Genomic DNA, 13,537 nt, shown 5'->3' with positions numbered 1-13,537 from the left:
ATGTACAGAAAGAGGAGGAAGTCAGGGATCTCCGAGTCGAGTTGGCTAAGGCTCGTCAAGAACAGACCGAGCTTATTGAAAAGGTGATGCAACCTTTAAGGTTTTGTTATGCATTTATTTGCTTTGGCGACTAACACTTCAACTTTGCAGGCCCAGCAAAAGGGCGAGCTGGTGGAGCAGCTTCGAGAAGAGATCAAGATGAAAGAGGCCGATACCCTAGGGTGGAAGCAACACATGGACCATCTCGCCTTAGAGAAAGATACACTTCGGGAACATCTGACTTCAATCGAATGCCAACTTCAAAATGCAAAGGAGGAAAGCTTGGTCCGGAGCCTCAAAATTGAGGAGCTCAAAGCTAAATCAGCCGCTGAGCTTGTGAAGGCCAAATCTGAGGCAGAGGCATTTGTGTCCTCGTACCGGGCTGATGCCGAAGCTGCTAACACTCGGGCATAGGAGATCTCCATTGCGACTGAAGTTAAGTTATCATATGCTCTCGATCATGCCAGGCGACAGTCCCGGAGAGAAACTCTCGAGGAGGTGCACGCTCGTGGCTTTGACCTCTCAGCTGATATTGAGAAAGCAAAGACTTTGGAGGAAGAGGCTGCCACTTTTCTCTTTGATGACGAGGATTCTGCTAGTGGCTCCGAGAGCGGAGGAGATGAAGACGAAGTCCCCGAGGAGGAGATTCCCGAAGATGAGGCTCCCGATGATGCAGCTCCCGAGGACGTGACTCCCAAAGATGTGGTTCCCGGGGATGTGGCCCCGAAGTAGATTAGGTTCCTTTATTTTGTTTTTGTGTAAGGCCCTTTGTGGGAATTGTAAATACTCTATGTGAATATAAGGAGTTCCTTTTCTTCATCACCGATTTATATTGAATTCTGCTTTGTCTTCATTTTTTGAATTTTTTTAATACATTCAATGATCAAGTGAACATTGGCTCGGATTTTGAATATAACAAACCCTTAGGTTTTTTAGTGATCAATGGGCGATCTTTGAACTTATAATAGAATACCTCTTAAGGTTTTTGTTAATCCTCAAGCTATGTTTAAGTAGATTTGATGCGAGCTCGGGATGATGGGACTCTTGAGTCCGATTTGAGTGAGAGTAAGGTCTCGAACTCTGCATGCTTCGGCCCTTAGGCTCTTTAAGTTGGACCAATTCGGCCTCTGAGACGGCTATAATTTTTCCCTTTTTTCTGCTAAAAGACTTAGTGAAATCTTTTTTATGCCTTAGCATATGTTTTTGTACCCGTTGGGATTTTTTAGTGTTTAATCGATCGGAACCCCATTTGTAATCCGTTTGTGTTACGATAATTTAACACCTCTTGAGGCTTTTTCGAAGGCTGATACTATCGAACCTTTAAATTATTCGAGGGGCTGATTTTATCGAAACCCTTTCTTATTTGCTTTTGCCAATGGTAGCCTAGTTTAACTAGTTTTTTAAAGTATTTGAAGGCCTTTAACTTATGGCAGAAGTCGGACATCTCCGAGCCGCATTATTTCGACCGTAGCCTTTTTTATATGACCGTAGTCTTCAATGTGACCATAGCCTTTGGATGTGTCTCTTGGACTTGTTTACCGATAACCCTTGGAACTTATTCAGAAAGTTAGTCCCCGAGTATGATGGCCTTGGCCTTGATGTCGAGGGGATGCCTCTTTGAGGTCTTATGAATTCGAGTTTAGATGATTCGAATGCTTTGACTATCGATGATAGTCCCCGAGTACTCGAGGTGTATTCGTGTTTTGGCCCTTGAGCCGTTTCTTGAAAAATCACAAGTATGATGTTCGTATAGTAGCAAATTTCTTTGAGACACAAAGAGTTTTGATATAGAAAGAATGCTTCTTTGAGTAATTGATACATGTGTACATGTTTTGCCGTTGGGGCTCGACTGTTTTATATGGACATGATTCATCTGACTGTTTGGTCCATTACAAAGTTTCCCTATCGAGACCCTCTTTGTCGTGAAGTATTTTCCTCAAAAATATAATCTTTGAGGGTGATGCCCCCCAGCACTCGAGGTTGATTGAAAAGAAGCATTGGATACTATTAAGTTCTCCTTAGGTAGCACATAGTTGTTGCCTCGTTAAAAACCTCGCCGGTAAAACCCATTTGGGACAAAATCGAACTAAGGGAAAAAGAGTGCAACACGTGCTTTAAAACCTAAGGTCTTCGTGTAAAAAGGTGCCCTCGATGTCTACGATCTAACACCTACAATGAGTTAGTTTTGAATTCAAATGGACAAAAGGAGGAAACCAAACCTTAGCAGTAGTATCGTTTGAGTAATGATACATTCCAATTGTTCGACAGTTGTTCGCCTCCCATCGTGCCAAGTTTGTAAGATCCTTTGCCGACAACTCCGATGAATCGGTATGGTCCCTCCCAATTCGGGTCCAGTTTCCCTTCATTCGGGTCTCGAGTATCAAGGGTGACCTTCCGTAGAACTAAGTCCCCAATTCCAAAGTGTCGAAGGTTAGTCCTTCTATTATAATATCTCTCGATTCTTTGTTTCTGCGCCGCCATCCGAACAAGTATTGCTTCTCGTTTTTCATCTAATAGCTCAAGGCTAGTATTCATAGCTTCGTGGTTTGACTCCTCCGATGCATGTCGAAACCTGGCGCTGGGTTCTCTGACTTCGACCGGGATTAAGGCCTTGGAGCCATATACTAAAGAGAACGGAGTAGCCCTGGTGCTGGACTTCGATGAGTGCCCAAAGGACCTCGGGTAGAACTTTTTTCCATTTTCCTTTTGCATCGCCCAACCTTTTCTTTAGGTTTTGAATGATAGTTTTGTTTGTTGACTCAGCCTGTCCGTTCCCGATTGGGTGGTACGGTGTTGATAAGATCCTCTTTATTTTGTGTGCTTCAAGGAACTCTATTACCTTGTTGCCGACGAATTGCTTTCCATTATCACATACAATCTCGGCAGGTATCCCGAACCGACATATGATGTGGTCCTAGATGAAGTCAATAACTTCCTTTCTCTGACCTTCTCGAAGGTCTGTGCTTCCACCCATTTAGAAAAATAATCAGTCATAAACAAAATGACTTTAGCTTTACCTGGGGCCGTTGGTGGAGGACCAACTATGTCCATTCCCCATTTCATGAAAGGCCACGAGGATAGGACTGAATGGAGTTTCTCTCCGGACTGGTGAATCATCGGTGCAAACCGTTGGCACTTATCACATTCTTTAACAAACTCCTTAGTATCTTTTTCCATGCTATCCCAATAAAACCCTGCTTTAATAATTTTGCAAATCAAAGACTCGGATCCAGAGTGATTCCCACAAGTACCTTCATGAATTTCTCGTAGAATATAATCGGTGTCCCCCGACCCTAAACATACCGCCAATGGTCCATCGAATGTCATTCTGTATAATGTTCCATCTTCATCCAACATGAACCTAGCAGCCTTGGTTCGTAGAGCCCTCGACTCTTTGTGGTCCGATGAGAGCTTTCCATTTTTCAAATACTCAATATACTTATTCCTCCAATCCCAAGTCAAACTTGTAAACTTTATCTCGGCATGACCATCTTCGACCACAATCTCGATAACTGGACGATGGTCCCTGGGACAATATCATCGTCTTCAACTGAAAACCCAAGTTGGCAAGTGTGTCGACCTCACTGTTTTGTTCTCGAGGCACATGATCTCGAGTCCACTCCTTGAAGCGATGCAAGGTTACTTGTAATTTGTCCAAATTTCTTTGCATCCTATCCTCTCGAACTTCAAAGCTTTTGTTTACTTGATTTACGACCAATAGGGAATCGCACTTGGCTTCAATAACTTCTGCCCCCAGGCTTTTAGCTAGCTTGAGACCTACAATCATGGCCTCACACTCAGCCTCATTATTAGTCAACCTAGAAGTTTTGATAGATTGTCTAATAGTACTACCCGTTGGTGACTTCAAAACAATGCTGAGCCTGGACCCTTTCATATTCGAGGCACCATCCCTAAAAAGGGTCTATACCCCCGATGATGTACCCGATTTTAGCAGAAGTTCTTTCTCCACTTCGGGTACGAGGGTCGGCGTAAAATCGGCCACGAAGTCAACCAAGATTTGAGACTTGATGGCCGTTTGGGGTTGATATTCGATATCGTTACCCACCAAGTTCGACTGCCCATTTGGCCAATCGGCCTTATAGTTCGGGCTTATGCAAAACATTTCGGAGAGGATAAGTGGGTAACACATATATTGGGTGACACTGGAAATATGGCTTTAACTTTCTAGATGTGCTTATTAATGCAAGTGCTAATTTTTCTAAGTGAGGGTATCTGGTTTCAGCATCTCCTAGAGTTCGGCTTACATAATAAACAGAGAATTGCGTATCTTGCTCTTCTCGAACTAGTATCCCACTTACCGCTATCTTGGACACATCCAAATATAAGTAAAGCTTTTCATCTACCTTTGGGGTGTGAAGTAAAGACGGGCTCGATAATTATTGCTTCAATTCTTCTAAGGCTAGCTGGCATTCCGGGGTCCATGCGAAATCCTTTTTCTTTTTGAGCAAGGAAAAGAACCTATGACTTCGATTTGATGACCTCGAAATGAATTGACCCAAGGCAGCTATTCGTCCTGTTAGACTTTGCACGACTTCCACACTATCCACGATTGTGATATCTTTGATTGACTTGATCTTGTCGGGGTTGATTTCGATCTCCTATTTGATACTATGAAGCCGAGGAACTTACCCGAGCCGACTCCGAAGGCACATTTTTCTGGGTTAAGCTTCATGTTGTATTTCCTTAAGATTTTGAATGTTTCCTGCAAATGAGCTAAATGGTCCTCTGCGCGCAAGGACTTAGCAAATATATCGTCAATATACACTTCCATTGATTTACCTATCTCTTTCTTGAACATTTTGTTAACTAGGCGTTGGTATGTAGCTCCTGCATTTTTAGCCCAAAGGGCATTACATTGTAACAATAAGTTCCAAACTTAGTGATAAACGAGGTCTTCTCCTCGTCCCCCGGGTTCATCTGAATCTGATTGTACCTGGAGTAGGCATCGAGAAAGGTGAGAATCTCTTGGCCGGCCGTGGCATTGATCATGCGATCGATATTAGGCAGTGGAAAAGAGTCTTTAGGGAATGCCTTGTTAAAATCCTTATAATCTACGCATATTCTAAGTTTGTTCCCTTTTTAGGAACTACGACCATATTGGCTAACCACTCGAGGTATTTTACCTCCCGAATAGACTCTATTTTAAGAAGTTTGGTTACCTCATCCTTTATGAATGCATGCTTCACCTTGGACTGGGGCCTCCTTTTTTGCTTTACTGGTTTGAACCTGGGGTCGATGCTTAACCGGTGCATTGTTATTTCTGGTGGGATCCCTTTCATGTCTAAATGGGACCAAGCAAAACAATCCATATTATCGATAAGAAATTAAATGAGTTTTTCCCTGAGTTTAGGGTTAATCCCGTTCCCAGGTATACCTTTTTCTCGGGCATGTACTCGATCAATATGACCTATTCCATCTCCTCGACCATCGACTTGGTTGCGTCTGACTCTTCGGGAACAACAAAAGTTTGAGGAGTAAGGGAATCCTCTTCCTCTTCTTCGATTACCTGTTCCTCCGGCTCGATTGGGGCTGGGATCGTTGATTGCTATTTGGCCGTATGCTTATCTTTTGTGCTCGATTTTTTCGAGGTTGAAGTCACTAGTATCGGTGTCACCTCATCGACTGCAGACATTTCCTTTGCAGCATATTGTTCTTTGTAAACTGTTTTCACACCATCCATTGTTGGGAATTTCATCATCTGATGAAGGGTTGAAGGTACTGTCCTCATGTTGTGGATCCATGGCCACCCAAGAAGTGCATTATATATCATGTAGCCTTGATGACATGGAATTTTGTATCTTGGATGGTCCCCGCCACGTTCACTGGTAGGATTATCTCCCCCCTCGTTGTTTCGCTTGCCATGTTGAAGCCATTTAGGACTTGAGATGTAGGTACAATTTGATCCTGTAGGCTGAGCTGCTCTAAGACCCTCGATCTGATTATGTTTGCTGAGCTACCTGGATCTACTAGAACACGTTTAACTTGAATTTTATTTAACAAAATAGAAATTACCAAGGTGTTATTGTGCGGCTGAGATATGCCTTCCGCTTCTTCGTCATTGAATGATAAAATGCCCTCGGGCACATAGTTCAGAATCCGTTTTTCTCTGGTGATCGACACCTTGGTGCATTTGAATACGGGCCCTTGTGGAACATCGACACTACCAACGATCATATGGATTACATGTTATGGTTCTTCCTGCTTATTTTTTCTGTTTGCATCTCTTTCCCTGAAGTGGTTCTTAGCTCGATCACTGAGAAACTCTCGAAGATGACCCTCATTGAACAATCGAGCTACCTCCTCCCTCAGCTGCCTGCAATCTTCGGTCCTATGGCCATGTGTTCCATGATATTTACACATCAAGTTTGGATTCCTTTGAGAATGATCGATTTGTATTGGCCTAGGCCACCTGGTGTCTTTGATTCTTCCAATAGCTGACACGATCCCCAATGCATCTATGCTGAAATTATACTCCGAAAACCGAGGTGCTTCAGCGGGGTCAGTATGTTTATCAAAACCATTCTTACTCATAAGTCCCCGAGAGATTTGACCTCGATCATTTCTTCAATCGTTCCGAGGAATGTTATGCCCTGAACCATTATTTCTCCGATCAATATATGGCTGATACCATTCCTTGTTTGATCGTGGTTCCCTGTCCGTATCCCTCGGGGTCTTAACCACCAATCTATTAGGATAAACTGAACCCGATGGGGCTCCCAACTGGTCGTCCTCGACCCTGATCTTCAACTGGTAGTGATTATGTATGTCTGACCAAGTTACAACCCTGCATGGTATTGCCCAATCATCCGAGACCAATGGTAATTCTATTCGCTCTATCTCAAACCGGGATACAAACTCCCTTAGCATCTCATTGTTCCTCTGTCTTATCTTAAAAACATCTGATTTCCCTGTCGCCACCTTTATGGCCCCGACATGTGCTTTTACGAAGGCGTCTGCTAACATAGTAAACGAATCAATAGAGTTCGGGGGCAAGTTGTGATACCAAATCATGGCTCCCTTAGACAAGGTTTCCCCAAACTTTTTCAACAATGCTGATTCGATCTCATCATCATTCAAGTCGTTTCCTTTAATCCCGCATATATACGAGGTAATATGTTCATTGGGATCTGTTGTTCTATTGTATTTAGGTATATCGGGCATGCAAAACTTTTTAGGAATGGGCTTCAGATTCGCACTCGGAGGGAACGACTTTTGTACGAACTTTTTGGCATCCAAACCTTTCAAGACCGAGGGGTTCCCCCGGTATTTGATCAACACGGGAGTTATAAGTCTCCATTTTTTTGTCATTATCCTCAATCTTCTTTCCCCAGACTCGATTCTCTTGGTGAGTTCCTCGAGCATCCTCATAATTGTGGGATCAGTCCTCGAGCCGTTACCGCTTGATCTTTCCGGTATCGGCTCAATACGTCGAGTGCTTCCTGGTTCAACTATACTTGGAGTTTTGTGTTGACTTTGAAGCGGAGCGATAACACTCTGTTGAGCTTGTAACATCTCGAATATTACTTGGAGGCTAAATCCCCCGTCTCCTACACCTTGAGTTCCTTGGCCACCAGTTCGGCCTTCTCTGCGTACACTCCCTCCGAGATCCGTACCTAAATATGCATTCAGAGCAGTGTGCAAACTGACATCGACTGGGTCGGCAACAGGCACTTCCCCAGGGTTAACCAATGACACTCCGACCCCTGGAGCAATTACATTGTCATTTTCTCCGTGGAACCCAAGACCGTCATCACCATGTACGAGTGCATTCTGTGAGTTTGACATGTTTTATCCCGAAAATAAAGAATCTTTGACAAGAACAAGTATGAAAATAACGTGTGTTATCAAAATCAGTACTGAAATAACCACTATTATCTTTAGCCCCACGGTGGGCGCCAAACTATTTACCTCGAAAATACGAGTAACAAGTAAATTTGATTTATGGTTTTAAAGATATGTGATTTAATTCAATACTAATTAATAACCAAGAAAACTAACTTATAGAAGAAGAAAGTAAGTAAAATCAAACCAGTGTGCAAAACAGTCTCGACCTCGAGCTAAGATGACCTCGAGGTTGGGTAAGAACAGTAAAGCAAGAATAATTAAGTAAAGAGACGATTCTGATGAAATATGAGCCAAAAAGTAAGAGAGTATATTCTTTGCCAATGATTGAGGATCTTTACAAATGATTGGGGTCCCCTTTATATAATAGGGGAACCCTAAATAAGGTACATTTCTATTTACAGTAAAGAATCTTATTGGGACAACTGTCTAACCGCCTAGTACGGATTCGTACAAATCTATTCCGAGATTTACGCCACGATCTTGGGGACATGGCAGGAATCTTGCTCATTCTATTACAAATCTATAGCGGCATTATCTCGAGGCTGGTCATATTAGGCTCCGACGTTCCTCGAACACTTGATTCTTCGAGCCTTGTACTCTGTCATTGAGCTCGAGCTTGGTCCATTGAGCTTGAACTCGATCCATCCTGAACTCGGGCTTAAGGTGACCCCTCGAGCCCGGAAAATTGGGTATACCTAATTTCGACCGTATACAACCTTATAATATAATTTTTTAAAAAATTATTAGGGTATACTGTATATAACTAAAATAAATTCGTCATCATTGAATACGAGTTAGTGGGATTCTGTTGACCCCAAGTCCCAACTAGACTATAATTTATCTTGGAAGCTTAAAGGCTAGAGGTTAATAGTGAAACCATGATCAATCACGATCAGCATGCAAGGTAAGGAGATATAAGCCAGCTGTGGGGTTAAATAATCTTACATAAACTCGAAAAGACTTGATTGGATAATGGGAACTAAATAATGCTGGACAGCAGGGTGTGTGTAGGGGTGGGGAGATAGAGAATTTGTCTTTTAAGTGACCATAGTATAGTGCAATAAAGAAAGTTCAACTTAAACCATAGTGGGCTGCTACTACGAATGAAACCGTTGTTTGTCAACTCAAAGACCTTTTCCACCTTAATTATAACGGTGTGTTCTCCCATTACACAAAAACATCTGGGAAGATAAGACTTGCCTATCATTGTGGTGAGAGCTGTTCATAAATCCTTGTCACAAACCAGCTCCATTTTCACGCAAAATCCATTTGTTGTATACCATGTAGAGAGAATAGTTGTTCAAAACGATTGCAGGGGAAAAAATGCAGTTTGTTGATCGGAAGAAGAATAGGTTGTCAGCAAATCCTCGAGTTACTCTGGCTTCTATTGAATCCTTGTCCGTACCACTTGTAAGTTAATTTCTATATTCTCTCCTTAATTTCAGCCATAACATTTTGTAGAAATATTGCAATTATTGTTAATTTGAGGCATGCAGGTGCAGGAAGTTGTGTTCTTGGCAGACTACCGATGCACCAAGTGCCAGCAGAGGGTGGCAGAAGTAATGTCAAAGATGAATGGTAACTTCTCTTTCCTCCTGTCTTATATAAGATCCATTTGTATTTTTGGTTACATATCATCGTGTACATATATAAAAGCCATATTCTTTGAAAGCAGTGGTGAATGAAGAACAAAACAATTAAATAAGAGCTTTTGCAGTAATTAGAAAGCAGAAAATAAATTTATATTGCTTTAATTCGGTGTTACAAAAGAAAAATTTACCCTTTATATAATAGGAGAATTTTATACCTAGTACAACTTTAAAAAAGGTAAAAATCTTCCTTTCTCGTTAATTAATTACTGATCCAACCGACATCGAGGTGCATTCTTAGCTACCATATATGGTGCAAAGTTGAGGATCGTTGCAGTGCACCCATCATTTCAGCTTTTGAGGGGTCCACATGAGAATTTTAAGTGGGCTGAAGTTATATGCGCTAGTCATGAATCATGATCATTCTATGAGGAGCTTTTCCAACTCTAAAATTCTGTCTTAACGGGTAGTAGTACATGTAAACATATCCTCCCCTTTGTTGACGACAATTCACTATTCATACAACTTGCTTTTTTGGACCACTACTGGGTTTGCATTGGATTCTATTGCTTTGCTGAATTCCCCAATTTTCAAGGAATCAATCACTCTTTTGTCACAAAGCATTGGATATGATGTCGTTTTGTCTTTAACGAACTTTCTATTGCTTGTTTGCTTTTTCCTTGGTCCCATTGGTTTAATTTTGGAAAATTTTAGCCCCCTTTCTATATTTCCCAGGAAAGCACCAACATTAAATTTAGTTCTACTTGCAGCCATGAAAATAACAAATTTATATAAATAAAAAATTTAACTTTTGACTAATGAATGGCTCTTAAAAGGTAGTAGCAGCGTCAGTTCAAGCCTTACCTTATTTGTTTAGCTTGACTATTGATCCCTTTTTCTGTTATACGGGCTATTTTAGCTGGTTTATTTATGCTTGTTCAGGCCAAATGGTAAGGACCATGAAATTTGCAATTTAGTATGCTGCCAACATTTTAAATTCAAATCTTACTCTCAACAGGAAATTGCGAACTAGGTCACACGGAATCACGACCCCAATTTTCCACCTTAGGATGTTGTGACTTTAATTATATATTATTACATCAGTTTCAATTTATGTGAACCTGTTTGACTGGGCACGGAGTTTAAGAAAAAATAAAGATTTTTGGAATTTGTGGTCCTGAACAAGTCAAAAAGAGACCCAGATTATTTGTGTGGTTATAAAAGTTTCTCAATAAGGTAGAATTGTAAGTTTAAGCTAAATTGTTTCCAAATTTAAAAAAGGGTCATTCTTTTAGGAACGGACCAAAAAGGAAATAAATTTACATAAAGTTGAACGGATTGGAGTAACATTGTACGGAAGACATTCCCTTGTCAAAACCCAAAATCGGCAGACAAATTTGTGAACTGAAAATCAAACGTACACCTGCTTTCTATTTTGAGGTCAAAAGTATTATTAACCTTATTTATTATCGGATTTGATTGAGACAAACACGGAGGAATCAATTTGTATAGCTAGTATTTATTTAACAGATGGATGATGATTCAACTACAGGAGAAACGGAATCTGTATTGATAAGTGTGCTGGAGAAGAAGGTGACTCTAACTTGCAACTTTTCAAAGGGACGAGTAGCTTCAATCTGCCGGAATCCCTTCAACAGATTTACTTTCCTGACGCGGATGTTCCTCTCTTCTTGCTGCTGATCAATATACGTCCACCTTAGATACATTTTAATAATTTCTCCAGTTAGTCATGTTATGCATTTGACACGTGTAATTAAATGTGCTACATGGATAAATAAAATAAAAGTTGTTACTCACATGTTGGAATTTCTCTTTTAGTTTTATTAGCTTTGGATTTCTATACCTTAATGGCTCCTTTGCAAGGATATAATAAAAATTAACAATGATATGTGCAAATTAATACCTAATGATTTAAATGATCTTTGTCTTTCCCTAATATATCTGAAAAAGTTTTGAGTTGATCTTCTTGGTTTTTTGCTGGGAACAGAGGATCGATGTGTTGAAGAAAGGAAAGGAAAATCACCCACTCCTTCAGCAAACATCTATATATAACGGATTATCTTTATGCATACCTATTACCTACATGTGAAGAAAGAGAATGAAAGAATCTTTTATACAAAGCAATAGAAGTCAAAAAAAAATTCCCCGAGTTTTTTTATATAGTATGATTGGAGTTTAAGAAGAATTCAACAGCCCTATCGTTTAGAAGAAGAAAAGAATTAGTGGCATGATAAATTATTTTAGGTAAACACCTACCGCTGAAAAAGAAGACGACAAGCCTATGTTGATTGTAGTGGTAGAATAACCAAAAATCAAGACAAAGTAGTTGAGAGAGACAAGCAAAGGTATGACGTAACCCTCATCCCAAAGGCTTCTTAGAGGACCGACAAATAGATTCCTCTTTGACTAAGGAGGTGTTTCCACTTCGGGCATAGAAATAACTGCCTTTGCTTCTGCCCTTTATTATTGCATAAAGGTTCATCATCCCCCTTTTTGAATTGACTTTTCATCAGAAAAAGATTTCTCCACAGATTGGTACCGAAATACCTTCTTTCATGTCTGGACAGGTAAGTATTCCAGCAGCATATATAGTAACATTTTCACACATAGATCTCCCGGGAATCCCCTCTTATATATCCATTCATTGACTATGATAGCTAATCACTTTTTGTTTGAAACAGAATTCTGATAAATTAATCTTGTAAAAAAACAAGCAGGTATGCATGGTGATGCGGGTTAATCTGGATTGCCCTTCTTGCTGCAGGAAAATGAGAAGAATCATTCTCAGAATGAAAGGTAAGGCATAATTAATATACAAATCCGCGATCCTAATTAGGTTAAACAGATTAATAAAGATTTTGTCTACAACGTAATTGTATGACTAATATGGTGTAGAAATAGAGATGCACCTGATAGAGAAGCAACACAACAGAGTGAGCATCTTTGGCCGGTTTGATCCAGCAGACATAGCCATAAGACTTAGGAAAAAAATGAAGAGAAGAGTTGAGATTTTGGACATTCAATTACCCGGTGATGGACTGGCCGAAGAGATGCCTCATGCCACTGATGGCCCTGATCAATCCGTTATGCAACAACCGTAACAGAGAATGACATGCTCACAATAGGAGAGGATGCTCATACTATATTAAAGTATTGGAAGGTTTAGCTTCTGTTTTAGTCCCAACAAAAAAATAAAATTAATTTGTTGGTTTATGCTAGTCTGGAAAAACTAAGGCCCTCTTTGTATACAATACCAAATTAATGTATGTTGATGTACATAATTTAGCTGTCTTTTTTTTCTTCATCTTTCTTACTTTCTTTTATTTTTTCCATTTATTGTTATTTTTTCACTTTATTCTTTTCTTCTAATAAAACTCTGCACTCTTTTTTGGTTTCTTTTAATTTTTTATAGTTATTTGTTCTTTTTATTTCTTCCTTTTTTCTCTTTTTTATTTCTTTGTAGTAACAATTCCTCACCTTTTTCACTTTATTTTTGTTGTGTTTTGCTATTTTTTATTTTTTTTTTAAATTTTGATCTTTCCAAAAACAAATTCATCCAAAAAACTTGTCACTCTTTTTGGATTTCTTTTTTAAGTATCATTTTTTACTTTACCTTTTCTTTTCTTGTAACCTTTTTACCTGTAAAATTCCTCTATCAAAAATTTTGTCACTCCTTTTTACTTTTGTTCTTTCTAGTTAATTGGTGGATCTTAAAATTTATATTGGGCACTTTTTGCACAATCACTTATCCATCATAATTACCGAGATTTACCATATTATATTTTTATTGGATTTTTTTCACGATCAATATGCTACTAGGTCGTGACTCGTGATGGCACCTAATCTAAACCGCTAGGCGAACTAACAGAAATAAATCTCATATATAACATCATAAGACTAAGATATATCATAATCAGAGTCATGCTTATTCAAATTTTTCATAAATCTAAATAAAGTAGGGACTTCAAAGTTGTTGCCCAGGAATCCAATGCACTAGCTCTTGGAAGCTCCATTCATGCTCA

General features: G+C 39.8%; 1 protein-coding gene across 3 annotated transcripts; it reads left to right on the top strand.

Annotated features, from left to right (window-relative positions):
• The first annotated feature begins 8,871 nt into the window (after positions 1 to 8,871).
• On the top strand, positions 8,872 to 12,816 carry LOC107783935 (heavy metal-associated isoprenylated plant protein 5-like). 3 transcript variants are annotated; one of them, XM_075244839.1, is made up of 5 exons: positions 8,872 to 9,315; positions 9,408 to 9,483; positions 11,025 to 12,082; positions 12,233 to 12,311; positions 12,411 to 12,816. In XM_075244839.1, exons 3-5 carry the CDS (start codon positions 12,071 to 12,073, stop codon positions 12,614 to 12,616), a joined length of 297 nt encoding a protein of 98 aa, XP_075100940.1. In that variant the 5' UTR covers positions 8,872 to 9,315; positions 9,408 to 9,483; positions 11,025 to 12,070; the 3' UTR covers positions 12,617 to 12,816. The 3 variants fall into 3 exon arrangements, with proteins under 3 accessions (XP_075100940.1, XP_075100939.1, XP_016460445.1); XM_075244838.1 differs by having other exon boundaries at positions 9,402 to 9,483; XM_016604959.2 differs by having other exon boundaries at positions 8,890 to 9,315; positions 9,402 to 9,483; positions 11,047 to 12,082.
• The last annotated feature ends 721 nt before the right edge of the window (positions 12,817 to 13,537 follow it).

This window comes from Nicotiana tabacum, chromosome 22, assembly GCF_000715075.1.
Source record: "Nicotiana tabacum cultivar K326 chromosome 22, ASM71507v2, whole genome shotgun sequence".
NCBI lineage: Eukaryota > Viridiplantae > Streptophyta > Magnoliopsida > Solanales > Solanaceae > Nicotiana > Nicotiana tabacum.
The sequence above is the reverse complement of the archived record's forward strand: the minus strand, read 5'-3'. Positions and strand labels throughout refer to the sequence as shown.